General features: G+C 39.4%; 1 protein-coding gene across 18 annotated transcripts in view; it reads right to left on the bottom strand.

The window, feature by feature from the left end:
* WDFY3 (WD repeat and FYVE domain containing 3) overlaps positions 1-25654 on the bottom strand; it is a 307477-nt gene that overhangs the window by 39959 nt on the left and 241864 nt on the right. For 14 of the 18 annotated variants that reach the window (XM_070047898.2, XM_017347435.4, XM_089303121.1 and 11 more), the window contains 9 exons: positions 24367-24594; positions 18445-18498; positions 15988-16156; positions 13055-13218; positions 8859-9007; positions 7642-7762; positions 7042-7127; positions 4685-4765; positions 263-317 (listed from right to left, as the gene is read on the bottom strand). In XM_070047898.2, the coding sequence (XP_069903999.1) occupies positions 263-317; positions 4685-4765; positions 7042-7127; positions 7642-7762; positions 8859-9007; positions 13055-13218; positions 15988-16156; positions 18445-18498; positions 24367-24594 (1107 nt within the window). The remainder of the gene's footprint in view (positions 1-262; positions 318-4684; positions 4766-7041; positions 7128-7641; positions 7763-8858; positions 9008-13054; positions 13219-15987; positions 16157-18444; positions 18499-24366; positions 24595-25654) is intronic. The other 4 variants (XM_089303127.1, XM_017347436.4, XM_089303124.1 and 1 more) reach the window with 1 other exon arrangement.

The raw sequence follows: 25654 nt of genomic DNA on the forward strand, positions 1-25654 counted from the left end.
TGGGAAAGATAATAAAGATGCATTTTAGAGCAATCATTTATTTCGACTATGTTTACTTTTTAAAGCTTTATATGCAAAATAAAGAACAGTTTCTTTTTAACAGATTTCAAGAAACAGAATACTTTTGTTCCTCAATAGAACAAAAAGAAAATGTCTTCTGTATGGTATAATACCTTCTGGATGACAAAAGTGCTTCTAACTTTATGACTTGTGCCTTCTAAGTACAAATTGCTATGGAAGCTCACATATTCATTAAGCTTACCTCCCATCTCTGAGTTACAGACTTCTCTCCAACCAAAGTGCTCAGCAACCCAGATCTAAACAGAAAATGTAATAAAATAAATTGCAGGTAATATAGTTTTAAATCTGGGCAACTACAGAGTTGAAAAATGTAAGTCACTGGTACAGTAATTTTTCAAACTACAAAGAATCTGTTGACGGGTCATAAAATCAGTTCAGTGGGTTGTGAACAGTATTTCAAAATAGCATAGAATTGAACTTAAGCACATCAAAAGACACCACATACAGTACAAGGAAACATCGTCTGTGAGCTTTATTTTGGGAAGGATGACTCTGTATGTCCCCGGAGGTAATGTGGTTACATGTTTTTCTGTAAGTCACGGTCAAAAGGCTTGGAAAGCCCATGGTGCTTGTTCTTTCCTAAATGACTTTAACGATAAGCACTACCTTTTCTTCAAGCATTTGGCCTTTGTCCTCAGGTGCTAAAGCAGCTTCAGAGCAATCAAAGTGAGTCTCGTGTCATAATGTTGGGTGCTTTAGGCCTCAGAGCAAAATCTCTCTGCCCTCCTCTCACCTGTTCTCCTTTTCCTCTCTGAGGCAGGCCACAGAAACTAGAATTTATATTCCCCAAGTCGGGTCTTAGAAACTAAAGATAAATGCTATCCTTTCCCCCTCCATCTTGGAGCTGGCCATCAAGGAATTTTCTGACCTGCCTTAGTATCTGACCTGATACTAGATCCTACAGTCCCCCCTCCCCCACTTCCATACCCAGGAAGAAGCAATGCTACGCGGAGGCCAAGAAGAGTCTTGCTGGGTTTCCTCGCTTAATGTATTAGGCTCAGATCACGCCCTTTTGGTCTAGGCACATTTCAACACCTCGGTCATGCTTATACTATGAAGTCTCTATAAAAACCCGAGACGTACAGGTCAGGGAGCTTCTGGGCAGCTGAACAAGTGCAGGCTCACAGGACTGTGGGTACTCATCCGGGGGTGGGAGGGTGCCAGCCCCCGACTCCACGGGACAGAAGCTCCTGCCCTCAGGGCCCTCCCAAGTCTTGCCCTACAAATCACTTCTGTTTATTTGCACCCTTTAAAATTCCTCTATTAAAAAAAAAAAAAAAAGTGTCTCCCTAGGTCCTATAAGCCACTCCAGTAGTTTAATCAAGCCTTAGGAGGAGACTGTAGGATCTTCAACTTACAGCCAGTCAGTCAGTCAGACGTTCTGGAGACCCAGAGACCTGACCGGCATCTGAACTGAGGCAGGCTTGTGGGTCCGGGCCCCCGACCTGTGGAATCTGATGCTGTCTCCAGGCAGACAATGCGAGATGAGCCGGGTTAAAGGATGCCTAGCTGTTGTTTGCTGCAGAACTGGCTGCCTGCTGGTGGCGAGATCCCCATACCTTTTGGGATCACACAGAGGCATTGTGTAACCGAGACTGTTTTTCCAAAATATCCTCAGATCACTGACCTAGTAAACCTTTTACTTTTTACTATATTCTCCATGTATACAGATCCAAGGACATTTAACTGGAATAAATGAAACATACAATATTATCTACATAGTAGGTATATAGTTCATCTTCTATAAGATATACTGGATAAGCGGAATGAAAAGTATGAGTACTTTGTAACAGGAGAGTCACTGTTCAGAGAAATTTTACATTACATTTTTGGATAATAGATATCCTTCCTTATTATAAAATCCTATTTAAGATTTATCAGGTTTATAATATTAATAATTAATTACTGGTCATGGAATCAGGGGGAAATTTTTTGACTTTATGTTTATCTTATCATCTGAAAGGAAAGCAACAGATTTGTAAACCTTAAGTCTTAGTATAGACTACACTTTTATTTTATTTATTTATTTATTTTTGACAAGCAGAGTTAGACAGTGAGAGAGAGAGAGAGAGACAGAGCAAAAGGTCTTCCTTCTGTTGGTTCACCCCTCAAATGGCCACTACGGCTGGCACACTGCGCCAATCCAAAGCCAGGAGCCAGGTGCTTCCTCCTGGTCTCCCATGTGGTGCAGGGCCCAAGCACTTGGGCCATCCTCCACTGCCTTCCTGGGCCACAGCAGAGAGCTGGACTAGAAGAGGAGCTACCAGGACAGAATTCGGCGCCTGACCAGGACTAGAACCCGGTGTGCTGGCACCGCAGGCGGAGGATTAGCCTAGTGAGCTGCAGTGCCAACCTAGACTGCACTTCTAGACAAATTCTTTCAATCAGGTAAATATTCTATAGAGAAATGGTTATGATCATTCCTAAACTTTGTAAGACAGGAGACAACTGAAAAAGAAGATTCAAGTTGGAAATGACTTTCTACTTGTTGCCTCTGAGCTTTTAAAAGGTCTTCAACAACTGTCAACTCAGCATAGCAAGAACAGTGAAATAGTAAGTTTAAGATCATCTGGGCAGGTAAAAGAAGCAACAGATTGTTCACAAGTAGAAAAAAGCTGAATGGGCTTTAAGGAAACTTCTCACTTCCTGTATTTATGTTAACAAGGACACAAATTACTAGGAACAGAAAATGTTTCTGAGATTAACAAAAGTATATACATATATATTTTTTATTTTATTATTTTTTAAATTTGATAGGCAGAGTTAGACAGTGAGAGAGAGAGAGAAACAGAAAGGTCTTCCTTCCATTGGTTCACCCCCAAATGGCCGCTATGGCCCCCGCTGTGCGCCGATCTGAAGCCAGGAGCCAGGTGCTTCCTCTGGGTCTCCCATGCAGGTGCAGGAGCCCAAGCACTTGGGCCATCCTCCACTGCCTTCCCGGGCCACAGCAGAGAGCTGGCCTGGAAGAGGAGCAACCGGGACTAGAACCTGGCACCCATATGGGATGCTGGCGCTGCAGGCGGAGGATTAACCAAGTGAGCCATGGCACCAGCCCAAAAGTATATATATTTAACATTTGTATTTGCTAACCTTTGGCTAAAGAAAAATTAAAGTAACATAAAGAGAAATCCATAATTATTTATATGCACGTAGATTGGAATCAAATTTTATTTACTAATTACAAAATCCTTAGTAAATTTTAAATTATTTTCTTCTATGCTGTAACAATTGACTTCTAGCACAAAAGCAATGCTTCTCTTCTACCAGATGACAGAAGACGAGTAGGTACTGAGTAGCTGTAAATGAAGCTGGGCATAAGGATTCTTAAAACGGGAGTTTTACCTAGAAAGGCATTCTAAGATTACAAGCAGCTGGGGCCGGCGCTGTGGTACAGCGGGTTAACACCCTGGCCTGAAGTGCTGGCATCCAATATAGTCACCGGTTTAACACTTGGCTGCTCCACTTCTGATCCAGCTCTCTGCTATGGCATGGGAAAGCAGTGGAAGATGGTCCAAGTCCTTAGGCCCCTGCACCCGCGTGGGAGACCTGGAAGAAGCTCCTGGCTCCTGCCTTCAGATTGGCGCAGCTCCGGCCATTGTGGCCAATAGGGGAGTGAACCAGCAGATGGAAGACTCTCTTTCTCTCTGCCTCCCCTCCTTCTGTGTAACTCTAACTTTCAAATAAATAAATGTCTTTGAAAAAAAAAAAAAAGATTACAAGCAGCTGTAAAAAGCACACATGAATTCCTTATAGGTTTAAATTCATAAAAACAGAAGTTTAAATTTGAACACCAGAAAACAAAATTAGAAAGAAAACCGGGCAATTTGCAACAAATATGAGAAGCAATGAAGAAATCTTCATTACAGAAAAACTCCATACAAATTGATATTAAGAACTCAAATGGAAGAGGGCAAAACATGTGAACAATTTACAAATAATGACTTAAGATAGCTAACACACATATACAGAGCTCAAGCCTATCAGCAATTAAAGACATGCATTTAAAAAATGAGAGCACTGTATCAAAGCAGTAAACTTAAAAATTCATATATGAAGCTGGTAAGTATCTATTGAGACAAGTAAACCTATTCAGTAATGGCTGACTATATAAAGCTTATGTAAATTTTACGGCTATCAAATTGGTTTTATGTAAGAAAATTCTTAAAATTCATACCCTTTATTTTACTGAGGGGACTCTACCCTAACAAAATAATGAGGAGTCACATTTCTAGTATTATGGTAAGAAAACCTGGAAAGATGAAATATCGAAAACTATGAGAATGAATGATTTAAACATATGATGACCAGATAGCAAATAAGTTATGTTTCTGAAGAATTTTTGTAATAATGGGGGAAATATTTAAATATAACACTGGAAGAACAATGAAAAATTTATATTTAGAATATAAACACAATTATATCCATAGCAATATCCTTATGTTTAAAAGGTTAGAGCTTCCTTCTAGTTTCTAGTACTTATTTATTTTTTTATCACCACCACTGGGAAAAAAATGCTCATTACAAATATTGAATAACACCATCCAGATACGACATATCCTAATTGTATGACTGAATTACAATGTGCAAGAAATACACTACCTACCCCTGCTCCACGCTTGTGTTCGGTCGCTGCCCAGACACAGACTCTGAACTGTCTGTCAGGGAAGGCACTACAGCCAAAAACCTGGAAAATTGAGAAATAGCATAAAATTGCCAATGAAGTCTCAGTCAGGATCCAACGGAAGTCACAGAAGGGGGATGCGTTCAGACCTCAGCTGCTGCACCTGCCCTCCCTCTCAGAAACTGCAGACCCAGGGAACGCGCAGCCTTTAGAACACTCTCTTGGCTATGAGAAAGAGTAACATGATGACATCCACAGCCAAAAAGAAAGGCCCCTAGCCAGATCTGTTCTTCAGGATTTTTACCTTCGCTGTCACATTACCATTAGAAAAAGCCCTGCCATGTCAATTCCCAGGAACTGAGTCAACATAATGAAGTGCTGGAGAGCAATTATCAGCTAACTATTCATGTGACAGCAAGTACTAAGGATCGTTCAATACATGATAGGACAGACTCACATGAGGACACGTGCAAGATATAACCTTTATGTAACATTGTCATAGTTTTTTTTTCAGAGTTGCTCAAAATGTCAGTTCAAGTCCTTTAAAGGCAATGGACAATTATGGGAAAATTCCTGACAGGGATGATGTGGGTCTTGAACTTGGAACACATGCCAGAAATTTCTCAAAGATAAATTTGTAGCAGCTTCTACCTGACAAGCAAATAACTTCCTACCATTGAAAACAATGTCACCTTTAAAAATTAATGCTTGAGTAATAGTGAATCTGGGTCACTTTACCCAGGAACTCTTTGCTTAGGTGAAAGGAGTTCTGGATTACCAATCAATACCCACAAGCCCTTTCTCTGAAGAGCCACCCTCCTTTCCCAGGCACATTACTGTACTGCAACGATAAGCAACGGTGCATGGTGTTAGTTATGCCGTAACTGAGGGACTGCCAGGACCAATTCCATTCTCCAAAGACTAGGAAATACTTTTCCTGGATCTTATCAGTTAGAAATGGCCTTTTTTTTTAAAGATTTATTTATTTTATTTGAAAGTCAAAGTTACAGAGAGAGAGGAGAGGCAGAGTGAGAAAGAGAGAGAGAGGTCTTCCATCTGCTGGTTCACTCCCCAATTGGCTGTAATGGCCGGAGCTGTGCTGATCCGAAGCCAGGAGCCAGGAGCCTCCTCAATTGGATGGTGCAGGTGCAGGGGCCCAAGGATTTGGGCCATCTTTTACTGATTTCCCAGGCCATAGCAGAGAGCTGGATTGGAAGTGGAGCAGCTGGGTCTCAAACCAGTGCCCATATGGGACGCCAGCACTGCAGGCGATGGCTTTACCCACTACGCCACAGTGCCAGCCTCAGAAATGGTCTTTATATTCACTTATCCAACAGAAGTATCTTCAAATATCATGGATATGTACTGTTTCCTTTAAAAAGTAAATTCAGGAGCTGGTGTTGTGGCATAGCAAGTAAAGCCATTCAACTGTGATGCCGGCATCCCATATGGACACTGGTTCCTGCTCTGTCTGCTCTACTACCAATCCAGCTCTCTGCTAAAGCACCTGGGAAGGCAGTGGAAGATGATCCAAGTGTTTGGGCCCCTACACCACATGGATGAATCTTCTGGCTCCTGGCTTCAAATTGGCCCAGCTCAGGCCTTGTGAATTGGTGGATGGAAAATCTGTCTCTCTCTCTCTGTAAACTCTACCTTTCAAATAAATAAATAAATCTTTTTAAAAGTATATTTCAAATACACCTTGCCAAAGATAAAATATGCCTAGATTAGATTAACTGCTTGTATTTGGTTTTGTTACTTTTTCAACAGTGAAAGTATCCAATTCCCTTTCCACCACGGGAGAAGACTGTCATGTGAGTCTCTCAAGGCACTTAGTCCCTGTATTCAGTAGCAAGGATGGCACTGTCTCCACTGTGATGAACATGAAGGGAGCTTGTAACAGATAGTTTCATCATTTATTTATATTTGGACACAGGGCTTATTGATGCCACTTTTTGGGGAACCTGCTGCCTGGATTCAGCCACACCCTGCCTTACTTCCAGTAGCTGATCTGGACGGCGGGGTGGGGGGGGGGTGTCCTAATTCCCCTAAAATCTTTCTCTCAGGGCTCAGGGATAATAGCAGTATCTGATGATCTCTGCTGTAAGATATCAGGAAGAAAAAAGGTATTTCACAATAGAAATGGAAATGCCTCATTTTAAAAGTTACTTAGAAGAATCATGTTTCAAGAGGCTGGCAAAAATGAAACAAATATTTTCTTTACAGATACTGACTCACTGATCTACATTCTAGATTTTTAAAAAACCAGTAAAACAGGCAACAGCTTCCCCTCCCATCTCTGCCTATGATAGCATATCAAGTACTCCCAATAAAAAGACCTTTGATAGACTTTGTTTCTGATTCCTTTCTGAAAAGCAAGGAGGTAATTCCGTCCATCTCCAGAGAAAACTTCCACAGCAATAGGCTGAAATGATCAGAGAGAAAAACATTTAGAAAAACACAGAAGTTCATGAGTAAGCTATATTTTAACTTTTCCACTACAAATTTTTACAATGTTGAAGAAGTAAATTTGTTAAAGAACAATGTTAGAGTCATGAACCCCTGCAGATTAAGCTACACCATTAACAGATAGATTTTCTCATTCTGTGATTTCTTAAATCTTTATAATAGAATAATGGTAAAAGGAAAGTAATTATAAAATTATAATTTTGTAAAATTATATTGAGGAATTCATTTTTATATTAAAAGACATTTAAAATATTGATTTGGATATCTACAGGGAAAGATGGATAACAAAGATATTGCCCAAATTTTAAATTGTGTCTAAAAATAAAGACATACTGTTATGTATCCATGTGACTAGAATTTGTCTAAAGAATAATATGAATCCTATTTGTGTAGAAGGTTTTCATGAGATACTAGTTTTAAAATAATGCAGCTTATAAATATAAATGCTTACTGCTAGTGAACCAACTCACCTGCAGGAGGTACCTCCTTTTATGCACTTCCTTGATATCTTCATAAGCAAAGATGCTGCAGGTCCTCTTGAGCTGACTAGGGCCCTGTCTGGCTCCTCTAGGGATAATTGGCTCATGCATACTATAGGCAACCAAGAGGAAGAGGATAAACAAAAACACAGGCAAGAGATAAATTCTCTGCAAAACAAGGGCTGTGCTATTTTCAACATATGAATAGGAGGGGCACACAGAAGATCAAAATTTTTGGCTTCCAAAAATATGTTTAAAAGAACAAATTTTCAGCTACCAGCAAAGAACCATCTTTGATGAATTATAGAAAAAAAAAAAACCCTCAATGCTGTCAGGACCAAATTATGTATCAGGCACAGCCAGCACACTGTCTAAATCCACATTTAGGTCAAGAAAATGCTTTAATTTCTTTCAAAATCAGAAGAAAAAGTGAATACACTTGTATCTATCTTTATAGCAATAGTCACAAAATATAATTTTTAATATTTCTGTATAAAGGAAGGGCCCATTAAGTCATACTGTGGTCTTCACTGTTGTTAAAAGTAACCATTTGAAATATTTCCTAGGAATGAATTACGGAGGCCATTTCTACATTTACCAGCGCCAGGCATTCAAAGTGGTAAAGGAAGAGAGAAGGCCTGTTGGATTTCTAAGACTGGAGCTTATCAACTGCCTTGTAGTTCGTCCGTCTTAGTTTCCAACACTCTAGCACAGGAGTAGCAGAAGGCAAGGAAGATGGGTAAAACCCAGTTAATCCCAGCTTGGGCTTAAGTAAAAGTGCTTTTAGGGGCCTCAAGAGTACTCATCTGTGACAGCACTGTGCATTGTGGAGCAACCTGCATTTACAATTATATATATACAATTGTGTATATACTAATTTTATGTATATCAATTGTGTATATATTAACATTTTAAAAGAAGCACAGTTTATGGATTCAGATTCAATTCATAAATATATATATTATCATATAACAAGGTGCATGATACTAGTCATTCCTGACAATAAATTTTGTTTAGTTTTCATTTTACTAAACATGGCAAATTTTTTCTTTAACGCCCTGAAATAATTGAGTATTATTCTTGTGAATATGTAATGATGGACATACAAACTGAGAGATAATGTAACCCAGAACACAATTTTTGGATTTAAGAAATTATGCAAGTATATTTTCCATCTTTTACAGAAAGTTCATCATTCATGTACTTACTTTGGAGGCAAGGTTTCAATATCTCTTATTTCCCTCGTTGCTGTCATGGTAAAGCCATCAATGACATAAAAATGCTCTTTACCAAAAAGAAGTAACCCCTCACTTGTATCTAGGCCCTGAACTCGGGCACAACGGTACATGTGTTGGATCTGTAGAGAAAACCATAAATATTTATTAATATGGCTTTTTAAAAGCATCCAGATAACTTATGTTTTTTTTTTTTTAATTCTTCTATGTCAACCCCTGAACTTGGCAAACTAAATATGAATATAAGCATGCTAAGAACCAGGTTAGGCTGAGGTCAGATTTGCAGCTGATGTCAGTAAAAGCAAACAGTCATGCATTTCCATTCCTCCACCTACCCAAGCCATCTCTCAGTCCTCAACAAACACTTCCTAAATGCCAGGCACAGGTGTGCTAGCTTTCACAAGCAATGAACCAAAGTTAGAGAAGGTCCCTGCTCTCTCCGGGAGAGGACAGCCACAACAAGCTTGGCAGGAGAAGAACCTGAGTTGCATGTGTGAAGAGATTAGAGCAGTATCATGCCCCACGTGAGGGAAGATGATCTGTGGCGTGAAAACGGTCCACAGGGCCTGCTCACTCTGGGTGAGCTCCCACTTCTCTCACTTCACCGCTACGGAGTCTGCTGAGTTTCCTGCTTCCTCTGAGCCTCTGTGCATCCACTGGCTTGCAGTGAGGGTTAGGGAGCTAGCAGTGCACACAGCGCTGTTAGGAACTGCAGGCTGCCTTCTCTTTCACATAGCTCACAGTCCTCCTCTTTTTGTAAGAACACTGAGCTGGAAGAGCAGAACTATTCATCCCCCACCTGCATCCCGCCTCCCTGGCAGACGGCGGTGCCATTCTAAAAAGCCAAGCTTGGCAGAAATCATATTTTTCTCATAGGAGGAAAGGTTACTCAATCTCTCAATGTAACTATTGTTTTCTTCTCAAAGGAGGCTATCCTGTTCTTAGCCAAAATCCTTCCTTGCTTAAATTCAGTTTAACATGAGTCAAGGAAAAAAAATCAGCAAAGAAATCAAAGTCAAACAAATGTCCAATAAATGTCAGTTTTAACACACTTCCTGCCCTAGTCAAACTTGAAGCAATATGAGCAAAAACTATACACAGGGGATTAAAAGTTTTAATGAACAGAAAACAGAAAGGTAGCAGCTACCCAAGGTTGATGGGGGGGGGAAAAAAGGGAGGGCAGGGGACCAGCAAGATGTTGATCAAAGGGTATAAAGCTTCATACACACTGGAGGAAAAGTGTTCGTGTTCTGTTGCATTACAGGGGGACCACAGTTAATTATAATGTATTATATATTTCAAAATTGCTAAAAAAGACTTAACATTCTTCATACACACAAACACACACACACACACATACACATCAATTGGTGAGGTGCTGCATATGTTAATTAGCTTAACTGAATCTTACTATAATGATCAAGATCAAAACATGGTATTGTGTCCCATAAACACTTGTTTTCAAATTCAAAATAAAAATCTAAAAATAAAAAAGTTTTAAAAAATGAAACTATTATAATACATTTTCTAAAATATCACAATGTCAATTTTCATTGCTATATATGTACCACTTCAGTAACAGAAGGATAGACTATTATAGAAAAAATCTGGATATACTTTTTAAATAACTCTATCAAAGCATAATATACACAGAAAAATGTTTCTAAGTATATAGTTTGGTGAATTTCCCAATGCTAAATAAAATATGGTGTGCCCAGCACCAGACCCACAGACACAATATCCCCAAACCTCCAGGAGTCTCTCTGGGGCTTCCCTCTAATCTGATGTACTTTCATATTGACATAATTTGTTTTTTTCGATTTTCATTCAAGATTACCTAGGATTTACATTTTAACTGGATTGTTTCAATTATACCCTGATTTGTGGTTCCTATTTCTTAGTGGGTAAGATCTCTAGGGTTATATCAAGGTCTAACACAACAGGCAAAAAGAATGTCCTTTATACTGAGGTTTGGATAATAGTTTGAGCGTCTCCCAAAAGCTCATGCATTCAAGGCTTGCTTCCCAAAGTCCTTTGCTGATGGTTAATGGATTATGGGGCTGGCACTGTGGCCGAATGTGATAAGCTGCCACTTGCATTGCCACTCTGCCATATCAGAGTGCTGGGTCGAGTCTCAGCTGCTCCATTTGGAGACCTGCACGGAGTTCTTGGCTTGTGGCTTCGGCCTGCACCAGCTCTGGTTGTTAAGGCAGAGGGGGAGGTCGTTAGGTGGGTAGGGATGAGCAGACAGGAGGCAGCTCTTTCTAGAGGATAGGACATAAAAGCCAAGTTTGGGTCTAGCCACTCCCAGCTTTCTGCTTATCAGATGGTAGACTAATGGGACTGCCTGCTGTTGGACTGTGAACCTCCAAAATCTTGAGCCAAAATAAACCTCCTTCATTCCTAAGTAGCTTATCTTAGGTATTTATTCGTAGCCACGAAAAGTTGACTAATACACTTTAAAATAGATGATACTCCCTATACATTCAATTCCTTCCAGCTTTCCCTCCCTTTTCTTCTTCTCTCCTTCCCTTTCCTTTCATCCCCTTCTTTATTTATTCAACCAATTACCTTTTCATTCAAAGGTAAACTTCACTGGATACCTATTATGTGTCTGTGACTGTGTAAGAAAATGGGATAAAGCTGCCAGGGCTGTGGCGCAGCAGGTTAAAGCTTTGGCCTGCAGTGCCGGCATCCCATATGGGCATCAGTTCAAGTCCCAGCTGCTCCTCTTCCAATCCAGCTCTCTGCTATGGCCTGGGAAAGCAGTAGAAGATGGCCCAAGTCCTTGAGCCCCTGCACCCACATGGGAGACCTGGAAGAAGCTCCTGGCTCCTGACTCTGAATCGGCTCAGCTCCAGCCATTTGGGGAGTGAATCAGCAGTTGGAAAACCTCTCTCTCTCTCTGTAACTCTTTCAAATACATAAAATAAATCTTAAAAGAAAAAAAAGGAAAATGGGATAGGAAGAAGAAACTGAGCCTTCCTATAAGGATCTTACCATTTAGGGGAAGAGACAGATACAGGAACAAATAATTATGACACAATTATACAGATTCACATATCTAAGAAATTTGAAAAAGCACAGGGAAGGGTATCCAAGTCTGAACTGGAAAGACTTCATTGGTCTATCATCTGACAAACATGGTAGGAGGTGGAACACATGCAGAGGAAGATGCATATGGCAAGCCAGAAAGCTGGGAGTGGCTAGACCCAACTTGGTTTTTATGACCTATCCTCTATAAAGAGCTGCCTCCTGATTGCTCATCCCTGCCCATCTAAAGACCTCCCTCTCTGCCCATCTCCTGGACTCCCTAATTGGATGCAGGTTCTACCCTTAATCCATTAACCAGTAACATTATCCACTAACCATTTGTTTTTAAGATGCGTGTGACAGAGAGAGCAAGCGAGCAAGCTTCGGTCTGCTGGATCACTCCCCAAATGGCCTCAACAACTAGGGCTGGACCAGGCCAAAGTTTGAGTATTACTAATAGCCAGATAAAGGGCTCAAATGGGAGTTACTAGGATAGAGATCATGGTATTGAAAGAGAAAGGGGCCTATGGGCAGAAGAAACATTATAAGTCAACTGCAGAGTAAGGAGACCCAGGGGAAGCAAAGAGTTACAATGCAGAAGTTGAGGTTTCAAGGCAGAGTCAGTGTTATCAGCCTGATGGGAGGTAGGAGACAGAGCCAGAAACAGGAGAGCAACACAGTCGTCTTCTGTGGGTGGAGAACAGGGGTTAGACACAAGGCTGGAGGTGAGGCATAGATTGACTGAGGCTGCTTGTAGGAGGGACCTAGCATTACAAGGTATAGGAAAAGATACAATTATGGGAGTCTAGAGAAAGATACAATGCCAGACCACTGAAAGCATGGCTTCCATGGCTTGGAAAGAAGTAGGGCAGTGCTTCAGTCTAATAAAGTTAGAGAGGAAGATGGTGACTTAGGTGCAATTGTTAACTTTGTACCTGGTGAAACTTTATACTGTTTAGTGTTCAGATGGATTAGAAAACCTTTGAACTTGAGAAAAGTAGAGTAATGAACCCAAATGGTTCCTTAATACTGTATTCCATTACAGAGACTAAAATATTTATCTTCCTCAGTCACCCTATCAACTGTCTTGTAACATGATACCTAAACACAGTCTTCACTTCTGAGAAGCACAATACCTTTTCTCCTTCCTCCAACAGGCGCAGCAAGGTGGCATTGTCTGTTTTCTCCTCCTCTTCTATGGCGCTGGCCTCAGCAACCTGGTCCTGGAGCTGCTCCTGGTTCTCCTCATCTCCTCCGTCAGGTGCAGATCGGGAGCGTTTCAGAGGAGGCTTGACCAGACCTACAGCATGACGACCAAGATGGCCACGTGACATTGTGCGGGTCATTCGGGGGAGCCATTTAGTCTCGTGTAGTCCTGCCTGTACATTTCTAATTGGAGAGAACCCTGTCAGGGAGGCAGCAGAGTTCTAGTGGTTGGCAGCACAGTCTTGGGAGTTAAACAGTTTGTGTCACACTGGAAAATTATCTGCTGTTTATGGACCTCAATTTCCTCATCTATTAAACTGGGACAAAAACACTGTCTTACAGGATTTTTGGAAGACCGAGTGAGGTCTTCCACAGAAAGCACTCGGCATCATACTTAATACACAATAAATTCTCACTAAGTGTCGGATGATGATGATAGAGAGCTTGGCAGAATGAATAGTACGAATACTGTTGCTTATACACAAGTGTCACTGAGGAGACACCATGAATAAATGAACAATCACAAGTGAAAGTAGAGACAGCAAGTTACAAACATAAGAGATACCACCTAATTGGAGGGCTCATAGGGACAATTTCAACCCTCAATTCACAAGTAGTGTGGGGAGCAAACCGGACTAGACTGAGTTACTGGAATTAAGACTTATTCTATGCATCTGCTCTCCCACAATATGGCGCTGGGAGAGAAGTAAACAGCTTCCGCACAGCTGCCTCCAGTTCAACCAATAAACTGTAGGACTTGCTCCTGATTGGAGAGCAGCGTACTCGGCGTGTGGGCAGCCGAGTTAGGATTGGCGGAGGAGGACTATAAAGGAGGAGAGAGACGGCATGCACCAGGAACATCTATGGGGAACATCTAAGGGAACCCGTGCAGCCCCCGAAGAAAGCCGGCCGGCGGAGTGCCGCTCCCCTGCGGAAGTGGGGAATGTGGCCAGGGGGAACTGTCCTTCCACGGAGGTGGAAGGGACAGTAGCCAACCCGGGAAGAACCAGCAGCAAACCCGGGGAGGGCCGAGCAGACAGAAAGAACAGCGCAGGGTCCTGTGTCGTTCCTCCACGAAGAGGGGGAGCGACAAGTAGCAATGTGGTTTTTCCTATATGAATGAACTTAGTCAAAGCATTAGGGCAGAAAGAACAGGAACAGAATTCTTTATAATATAAGGACAGATTAGGGAAACATTTTACTGCTTACTTTTTGATAACAGGAGAAATTAAAATCAGCTGGTGACAGTAACTGGTGAGGTCCCGAAGTAAGGGAAGCCCTCAAAATACAGTCTACATCACATATTTCATTAAGTTAATATTCCTTAGTTGTACCATCAATAGTAATGTTTTTCCTGCTGGTAACAGATGCTCGATGCATTTTGGAAAAGCTGCCTGCCTGTTAAGAGTCTCATTCTTTGACCATTTGTTATTGGCAGTTCTGTTTGCCTTCAGAAGAACCTTATTGTTGTGTGATAAAGAGTAATCAGGAGAGATCAAATCCTACTGAGAAAGGCTCACAGCTGGTCTTAATGAATAAAAACCTCTAACTCTGTTAAGCACAACAACTTGAAAATCATAGCAGTTATGAAAGTATTTGTGGTTTTAGTTCAATCTGAGATTAGGAAAATGAGGCCAGAGAAGCTAAGTGTCAATGACCCAAATAATCTAATTTCGCGGGTTTTACTTTGGCTTATACCCAGTAACTACAGCTTTGAGGCCAACTGAAGAACTTAACTCATGCCATGTCAACAAATTTAGGAGGCTCTCACCTCTGCTCAACTACTAAAAGTTTCACAGATTCTACAAAAAATGTTAAATCAATTATGAAACATGAGGTAATTCATAGGCATTACAAAAGAGAATAGGTATATTCCAATAATGGGGAAAAACCATTCACAATTTTAGATGGTGTTTTTTGTTGACATGGTCACATACAATTAGTTTTTCCCACAGTGAGCTCTGAAACCAGTTTTCAATTTAGTAACTTAATTTGAATACCCTTAGTTTACTAGCTTCTAATTATACCTAATTTGTTCTCTAGGGCTTTATTTTCAGAAGCTACCAAGATTTCTAAATTTGTGGTGAATTAGAGGCCTAAGGAAGTTAAAACAAGAGATTGAGTTTACTATTGGCTGACTCCTCACTTTGTGCTAGGCCTGGACTAAAACCTATTAAGGTGAGAAGAAAGAATCTCTGCCTGAGAAAGTCTCATGAATCAGGAGTAGAACAGTAGTGAAAAATCACTGAGATTAGGATCCCAGATCTGAGCACAGTGCAATCAATGGACAAAGGAGTCTGAGAGGCTTCAGAGCAGAGTGATGAGACATGGGACCAGTGTCTTTGAGACCAGGTGGCGTCGTGCGGCAGCTGTGGGGCAGGGAGGAGAGCATTTCAGGCCAGGAGCACATCTATGTAAACTTACAGAATCAAAAAGCCCATGGCTGTTTCAATCAAATGCATCATCTTCTGAGTTCCCAAAGTTTAGATTTGGGATCTCTCTCAGTTCACAGGGAAAAAGACCATCATTTCTTACTGTTGGCTGGCACACAATGACACATTTAGTAGTTACTGCAATTTTATATAAATGTTTATTTAGTTATTAGGGCCTTAACTTTAACTATCAAGTGCCAGTGGGCATTCTGCCAAATATAATAAAAAACATTATTGTGCCAGGGGGTACATTCCATTCCTCTGTAGCCAGTGAAGACACGGGAATCAATCTTTGAGAAGGGTGATAGGGTAAAATGTGAATGCTCGTGAGGCTGGCCCTGCTGACTGCAGTTGCGCCTGTTTTCATGTAAATTCGAGTGCAGAGAATGCTGCCAAGTGATTTTCTATCACAGTCAAGGAGGACGGCTGACCTCTGACTTTGGCGATGGTGTCTTCACCATGCTCCGGTTCTTGCTGAGCGGCTTCCCCTTCGGAACTCTCCACAATGGCATCTTGCACGATGGCGGGGTTGCCCGAGGCTAGTCGCATGTAGTACTCCTTACTGTCGTAACTTACCGCTCTTCTGTACCGGGCAGGTTTCTAAGAGGTAATGGAAGAAAATGACTCAGATGTATGCCTTCCAGAATTAAAACATAAGCTTGGAGTAGGATCTTTTTGTGTTACCTTGTTTTAGGGGTTTTTAACCAGATCGGAAATACACACAGTAAATCCACAAAGTTTTGGGTTGAATTTTTCTTATTTTGAAATTCCACTGACTTTTAAAGGATGTATGTAAGAACAACAATTTAAGCAGTTTTGTTCTTCCCCAAACAGAAACAGACAATTTCTAGCCAAACAATGATTCCTTGTTAGTACAGTACATCTTCACTAATGTGTCAGAAAACCTCTTCATCCGGCTGACAGAGAGAATGCCCACCACTGAGGAGCACTGGGTTACCGGCTACTCTCTGGTCTAAGAGGAGCCTGGAACTTGGCTTCCACTCCATGTAAGCAAATAAGGCCTACAGGTCTTCTCCACTCAGTTGGAAAAATCACTGTGAGTGTTTACTTCAGATACTTGGGGGTAGAGGCTACTTCCATAGTCTGGGCTTTCACAGTAACTCTGGGAATGGCCAATGCCTTCCACAGATTTTTCTCAGTGAGGCCCCGACATGGAACCAAGTTAGCTTCCCACCAGATGGCGCTCACAGGTTGGCCTGCCACTTATAAGCTAGTGGCTCGGATTTGCTTAAACATGTCCATCGTTTGTGGAGTGAGAGGACATAATCCATAAACTTACTAACTAAATGAGTACAGAAAGAACATGTGATATGACTCCACTTCGGAGAAGAAATTATTACCTAGAAACATAAGAAAAGATTTAATGGTTTGGCATATGATACAAGAATATTGTCTTAATAATCTTTATTCTTTAGTCTAAAAACAGGTTCTCCAATTGACACAATTTTTTCTTAAAATTATAGACAATGGGAAATTAAGGTCTAAAATATACTACAAAATTTAAAGCCAGAGGGAAATGTTTATTATGTATGTAGGTTCTCCAGGTCAGAATGAGACACAGACTTTAGATTCAGAATTTTAAAAATTATGAAACTTTTTATAAACATGTTTTAAAACCTCTCCTTCTAAATATTAATTTATTTCTCCTCTCTTGGAATAAGAATATTTAATTACAAAGATTCTACTATCTACTTCCTCTCTAAACTCAAGCAGTCAGTATGTATCATCTACAAAATGCTTATGTCAAGCAATCTTTGTCTCCTGTTTAAAAAATGATTTCCAACTAGAGTAGAAAATGTGCCTGTGTAAGTGGACTACGTAGACTGAAATATGGAACTAATTTTTTAAATAAAAACAAGTATCTAACCGAAGCCACATTATCCTTTTAACTCCAGTATAGAGGCAAGGATTAAGAAGAGTTATAAGTGAATGGAGAAATAATATGTAGCAAATGGAGATGGAAGAATATTATGTCATAGCAATTAAAATGATATAAGATAATCTTACAGTTGCGGAAGGATTAATCTAATGGGCAAACCTGTAAGAACACTGTGATGTTTTTAAAAATGAACAGAAAGGTAGTAAAGTTTGTTCATAACAATCTTCTGTATAACAAATATCTTCAACTCAAAATTGCTAACATTGAAAAGATGAAAGCATAGTTAGTGATGGGCAAGACAATGAATTAACAGAGGTGGGAAGGCCAACTACTTGTTTACTGACTTCCTACACAGACTTAAAACTTGAACTACAAGAATTTCTCCCCAAATATTTTGAGGTACATTTCTGTGTTCTGAAGAACTTCATTTTTACAGGATTATGTACTCAATTTTTCTGGAAAATGAAAACAATGATAAATTTTTATACTCATTAAAATAAGCTTGAAACTATATTTTAAAAAAGGTTATTGTACACTCTTGGTTCTGTTTGATTGAAACAAAACTTGTAAGAGGGTACGCTTAATGTTCTCAAAATATTTAGTAGAATTAAAGAGTAATTGAAAAAAAGCCAAAGTTGAAGATGCTAGGCTGCCCATTACTAACATGCCTCCTAATGGGTGAGTTTCCGTGTGAAGGAAGCGATCCGCACGTCACAGTGAGAGCAGTGACTAATCAGCCTGTTAGTGAGCAGCACACAGACCCTAGAAGGGGCTAATGAGAACACAGCCGAGAGCAGCACTGCGTCTCAACATGAACAAACCAGCTTCTCAACTCCAAGGAGCTTACAGAGAGAACAAACTGGAAGCCAGTCTTGTACGTTAGTCTAGTCTACCATGCACTATACGATAAACAAATAAAAACCAAACAAAAACAAAAACAAAAAACCTGCAAGTAGTTCACATTCTTTTGTGGTGATTTGTGGTTTACCTTTTGAGGAATGATATCATCGGGTGTCTCAGGCTGTTTACTTGGGATCTCAGACTGAAAACAGGGTATTAAGTATAGACATATCAGAAAAAAAACATAAAGAGGAAAACAAAAATAAAAGTGAGGACTGCATGAAATATGGAAGATGTAATTACTCAAAGAAAATTCATAATTACTGAGCATCTTACAGTTATTTTCTCAATGGTTAAAAGCGGTTTTAGGTAAAACTTAAAATAAACCAAAAATCTCTGTCTACCGAACAGGACAAACTCTTAAAAATCACAGACACAAAACTTCAGCACGAGCTGCCACTGTTGGGGATGATTTACAGGCAATTCTTTCTATGAAGTCCAAAGAAAACACACTGAAATCTGGGTAGCAGAACCAATGCCAACTAGTATCTTCTGTCTTTCTTTTCTGGCACTTTTCCCCAAATCTGTGCTGGAGGAGCAACTTGCTCGTTCAAACTAGCACCATTCCACAGAAATCACAAAATGTATTGTTACCGAAATAAACATCTTCTCACGAAAGTCCAAGGGCCTTCTTACTGTTCTGCCATCAGAGAAAGGCTGAAAACACAAAGCAGACTGGATCCTCAGCCCCAGATCAAAAGCTTCTCTAAAATGCTTTTAAATAGTTGCTTGCTTAGCAAGAAGGCACCTTGTGTGGAGCTGCAGTATGTGGCTTGTGCACATAAGCACACAGATAGCTAAAGGCAGACAATAATGCAGCAAGAACCATTTCCACGTTGTTTTTCCTTTTCATGGTTATATCTAGAGATGACTTCTGTACCTTTCTCTACAGTAAATATGAGCAGACAAAAATTTTTCACAAATGTTTGCTTTTCTAGGCAGATAAATTTTCAAATGCTTAACATGGTTTTAGTGAATCTTTCTCCTTATAAGTATACTTCTGAAAATGTATCTTATACTGCAGAATAATCTTTAAAATATATTTCAATGTTCCCTATTCAGGGGGTTGGCTATATAGGTATAGTATATGTATTTGTTAAAACTCAGTGGACCACAATAACATAAAACAAAAGCATTTTAGAAGCAACAAGAGATCAGGAAACTCAACATTAAGAAAAATCACTGAATGGTACATTTAAGATTTGTGTGTTTCTCAATGTATGTAAAATTTATCCCAAAAGAAGTTATAAATAGATATTAAACTATAATTAATGATATGCAGAAGTGTTTAGAGGTGAAGAGTACTAATCTACAACTCACATTAAAGCTAATAAAAAAAAAAGAGGTAGACTGCTAGATAAACCAATATGACAAACTGGAACAGCTACTATTCTCATATCCAGCTTTTATATTCAGTATGTCCTATTTTTATGTCCTCAGCCAGAAAGTGAGTAGGATCCATCATTTATATTCTTCAGTTTTTCCTGCAACACATGGTACAGTGCTGGCCTAATACGCATCCCCTGATACAATTACTGAGTAAGTAAGGATGCTGTTTTACTAAAATGTCCAGCATTTAACAGCAATAGGCCAATGATTTCAGAATTGCATGGTTCCATTTTATTTTAAAGGGGAGCACTAAATTATTATTACAATTATGCATATATGGAAATAGAAGTTTTTTGAAGTCAGAAGTTCTAGAAAATAATTTTAAAGTGCTTTCTTTCACTTCAACTTTTTTAAAATGCTGGCAATAAAATTTCACAAATAAATTGCTTAGTTTGAATGCTGTGATGTCTCTGTATTATATAAAAATACACGTGGAGGCAGCCACAAAAGATTCACTTATTTAGAAAAGGAAGCTTAAAGGCTGTCAGTTAGCCTCCTGCCCCAGAGTAACCTCTTATTAAAAGATAGGAAGCAAGATTTTACCTTAAAGATCTCTTGCAAAAAATAGCATTTTTTGATATTATTATTCCGTAACTATAAGAGGGACTACAGAAGTAAAACCTAGTTTAGTATTTAAGTATGATTTTTAGTGGCAAAATATGAGATCTTATTTTTCTTCCTTAGGATTCAGAGCAATGAGAGAATTGCTTTGAAACAAGCAAGTTTTGTGTTTTGATCATCTCCTAACACAATTTAATGCTTTAGAATGGTGTAATATAGAATAAAAAATTAAACAACACTACAATTCAATATAGCCATTTTAATTATGAAAATTACCTTCCAAGAAAAGTCACTATATATGAGAATAGAGAATTTCCCATATATAACTAAATTTTCTTGGGCTTTAATAATTATTAGTTTTCCTTTATTAAAATAATTTTAGCTGATAAGCTTTCAAAGCTTTCACATCTATAGCAAATGAAACACTAAAATACGTTCTTTATTCTATAAACATTGAGTTTAAAATCAAAGAATGTATCACTAACAAGAAATAAAACCAGTAGCTAGAAAAGTAATCGCCTGGTTCATTTCCAACACATGAAATGTTTTAAAACAAGAAGGTAACTGTAATCATCACTCTCCTTCAGCTTGAGTGACAGGAATAAAACATACAATGCTAGTTACAAAAAGAATATATTCTTAATAAATAGGGAAAAAGATAAATCATCCTGTTCCACGTGAAGCGTGTTTTACCTATCAGGAGTCTTCAAAAGCAATTTTTAGGTCAGTAAAAAATCCTTACACTGCAAGAAATCCTTATAATATTATATTTTATAAACATGCATGCAAGGAGGGCAATCCATTTATGGGAGTTAAAAGTGAATAACTGATGAATCTTAACTCTGGGAGGCAACACTGAATACAATTCAGGGTAGTAGTGGGTTTGCTATGGGTATGGAACTCGCTTCCCATGAGCTCCTTTTATAATCCTGGAAGCAGGGCCCCAGTAATTTGTATTCATGACTTTGTACTCTGTTCCTTACAGAGCTCTCTCCCACAATGTATAAAATTCAGGGCCCATGAAGTTTTCCTTCAGCCCTTGTTAGTGGAAAAATTTCAGAATGAGGAAAATTCTACAGAATGCTGAACAGGAAGCAACAGGATAATCCGCAACTTAAGGAAAACAGAGTGCGGGTCTTCCATTCACTCAGCGTTCATTAAATATGAGGGATGCCCTCTGTTAGCAACAGAGACAAAACTTAGGTGTGGTTTCTCTTTGGAATACTCATTGCGCCTGGATGATGTCACAAAACAAGCAATCCTGAATCATCTTCTTCAGACTACTAAGGGACTACTGCCTCCTACTCATACCTTTACTCTACCACTTAGTAGCTGTAATCCAGAAGGCGTTCCTTAATTTTGCTAGGTTTCAGTTCTTTATCCTAAAATTACAATAACAGTATTGACTGTATTTCATAGGGCTGTTACAAGACTTAAAACTGCACGTAAACTGGTCTGCGGAGTCTAGCTCATTGCACTAACTATAGTCGTGGGCTGCTTAATGATAAGACGATTTCTGAGAAATGTGTCTTCAGGTAGCTTGGCCTTGGATGAGTATCACAGAGTGTACTTACACAGACTACATTACCAGGTGTTATAACCTAACGGGATCATAGCCATTCCTGTGGCCTGTGGCTGACTGAAACGTCATTATGTGGTGCTTAACTGCACTAGTGCCTCTTGTTTCATTTTATGGTAGAAGCCAAAGGGATACCAAATGCTTTTAGTTTTTGAAATGTTCTGCTTTCATCACTGCCAGATTGCATAGTCCTTAAGATAAAAGTGGATTATTTAATGGTGTTTCAGATTTACAGACGATTATGAGCTACTAACACCAAAATAAAAATTATTCATTTGGAAAATTTCATTATAGCAGATTAACCTTGACTCCTGCATGAACTATGCAGGATGCATTCTACATTCTGTAGGTGTTTCCCCTTCTAGCCCAGTTTTTCCCTTTATGTAAGCATATCTTCAGCATCTCTCAAAGGCCTTGTATATTCAAATATGTAACCCATCTGTGAAAAACAGGTTCCAGATGGCACAGCCTTATTTGTGAGGGTGTTAGATTTCATAGGCTGGTGAACTCCTTGGCTTAGGGAAAATGCTGATGATACTAGGGTGGAGGGTGAGAACTCTCAATAGGCTGCTTTGCTTTTATCTCATGAAGAAGTTTCAACACACTTTTATAAACCAATAACATTTGTTACAATAAAAAGTACGATAAGGTAGAAAATGTTATGGTTATTAGAAGAATAAAAGTATATGCCTCAGTTAAATGAAAATGGGGAGTTGGTCACAGGTTTGAAAGAGCATGTTTATTTTATATTTTGGTACTCTTGAGTAGATTCAACGTAAATAAGTGTTGATTCCATGAGAAATATTCTAATATTTTATAAATAATTCTAAAATATTCTAATATTTTAAAAAGTTTATTTATTTGAGAAAGAGAGAGAGAGAGCTCCCCATCCGTTGGTTCACTCTTCAAATGCCTACACTGGCTGGATATGGGACAGGGCAGAGGCTGGGAGCCAGTAATGAAATGAAATCGAGGTCTCCCAACATGGGTGGCAGGAACCCAGTTACTTGAACCATCACTGTTGCCTCCCAGGGTCTGCATCAGCAGGAAGCCAGAGTCAGGACTGGATCCAGGAAACAAACTCAAGTACCCTGAAGTGTGATGCAAGCATCTTACCTGCTAGGCCACACATCTACCTGATGTTTAAATTCTTAATGAATTATTGTCTGGGGAGTAATTAAGAAAAGGAGGTTATACTGATGCTTTGGCTTCATAAGAGTAAGTACTAGTAAGAGGCTGCAAATTTACGAAATGTTTTGAACTACAAAAAAATTATTATAGTGCTCTAAGGTAAGGTATATCAAGTATGGCACTGTTGACAGAACTTAGTTACTTTGAGAAAAGAAGACTTTAGGAGAACTATCTTCAAAAATCTTAAATATCTATTTGCAGGGTCCAAGGCCCATATTCTTCAAAAAATTTACTGTAATTTGAAAAGTTATGATTATATACATTTTTGAGGTACAAAGTGATACTGTACTTTATGGACAGTACACCATCTGGGATGATTAGCTGAATAAACACAGCCATCACCTCAAACACTGATTTTCTGTGATGGTGACATCTGAAATTCTCTCCCTTGGCAATTCTGAAATATATATTACTAACATAGATGCTATTCTGTACAAGATCTCAAAAAATATATCCTCCTGTTTAACTGAAACTACACTTTGACCAGCATCTCCCCGTTCTGCCCACCCTGGCCTCTGGAATTCACCTGTCTACTCTGTGTCTGAGCTTGTTTATTCTGATTCCACATTAAGGTCGTGTGGTCACATGGTAGGTGTCCTTCTACACCTTATTTCACTTAGCATTATGTCTGCCAGTTCACTGTTGCAAATGACAGGACTTCCGTCTGTATTAAGGCTGAATAGCATTCCACTGTGTTATTATGTATACCTCATTTTCATTGTCCAATTATCCACTGATGGACATTTAGGCTGCTTCTGAGACCTACCTTCTAGCCTCAGGACAGAGGTCGAACCAATCAGGGAAAGATAAATGGAGTCAGAGACTTGGGAGAGGAAAACAGAGGCATTACAACAATTTGAGCTGCCTCATATTATATAACCCAAACTCCTTAGCGCTTATTCCATGCCAGATACTAATCTAGGTTCTTTACTATTTTTAATTCACTTAAAGCTCCTAACAGCCTATAAGGTGGAAATATTATTTTAGCTATTGTAGGCATAAGGAAGTGGAAACCTAACGCAGCTCAATGACCTGTATCTAGCTAGGAAAGTGGCTGAGCCAGGGCCAGGTTTCACACCCGCAGGCTTGCCGAGGAACCTGCGATCTAAGCCACTTACCACGCCGTCTCCCTATTATATCATCTCATTTTTCCTTTTATCACCACTGCCACCCAGACACGATCAATGTAACATGGTTTCTTTAACCTGACCCAATAAGGAAAAACGCTTACCAAGAAGTTAAAAAAAAAAAAAAGGGGGCTCACAGAGTCGTTGAGTTTTGCATACTCACCGCCACGTTTGTCTCTTGTTCTGTTTCTGGCACGTAAGGGTAATGGTTATAAAACATATCGTTTCGCACCATTTTTTTCCTCATCCTGCAGGGCCCTTCTGTCATCTCCAACATCCATTTGTCCAGATGGGAACCAATGGGGGGACCCCACAGGCCTCGCTCCCGCAGCAGCTCACACTCGATCTGGCACCACTCTTCTGTCACATACTTCAGGGCGTTCTGCTGACGCTGGTGGAGGAAAAAGAGTCCAAGTCTGTTTGCAAGCAAGAGCAGGGCTAACGATGAAAAGCCTAAAAATAACTTAACATTAGATCATTAGCTGGAAACAGACACATCATTTTAGTCAGTATTATAAAAGTTACATTGACTTATAGTTGGAGTAAGCTAATGATTTTGTGAGAATGTGGGTTTTGTTGTGGTAACCTAACAAAGTGATGATTTTAGCACCAAGTAAACAGCAGCTTCATCCAGGCTAGAGCATGGAATATGGCGGAACAGATAGCAGGAGGAAATCTGTTTCTCTGGCACAGTAAAGATGGCAATATTACAGATGAAAATATATTGCAATGGTTAGTCCTGTGAGTTAACAAATGAACATGGTATTTTGAAGATGAATTCCCTACCCCAATAGTAAAGGAGCTACTCAAATATGGACAGGAGGAAATCAAACCAACAAACAATGCCAACAAGCTGGATTCCTGGTAAACTTCCTAAACATTTCCAAAGATTCTCCATGAAGAATATAAACACACAGCACTGAAGGGGAACTTTCATATGAAAATCAAAGAAAAATCATATTCTGCCAGCCACTGGGATGGACTCAAACCATTTAGTTAAATGGAAATTATGATGATCTGATATAACCTTGTGCTATGTGTCAAATGATAAGATAAACAATATTTCAATATTTAATGATAATAACTAACTTACCTGATGACTAATGGAATATAAGCATATAATTTAAAACACAGGCAAAATAAAATTTTCTAAAGCTACCACCAACAGTAAAGATCACTCAGTGAATAATCATGAAATTACATATCATAGTAGCATTTATGTGCCTCTGAGAGGGAAAAACGCTGTAGCGTCTAAGGAGCTAGTGCCATGTCTATAAAATATCAACCGCAAACCACTCAGAAATCCCCAACAGAGCAGCTACGATGAAAATTGAATTTATTTTTCACTGACATAATCACCTAGCACTCACAGTGTACAATAATTTTATCTTGCAAATTTTTACTGTTCTAAAAGGCTTCTCAGAGAATTTGATGCATATTTTCACAATCTT

This window comes from Oryctolagus cuniculus, chromosome 8 (genome assembly GCF_051225735.1).
Source record: "Oryctolagus cuniculus isolate XC-2025 breed Fujian yellow rabbit chromosome 8, ASM5122573v1, whole genome shotgun sequence".
NCBI lineage: Eukaryota > Metazoa > Chordata > Mammalia > Lagomorpha > Leporidae > Oryctolagus > Oryctolagus cuniculus.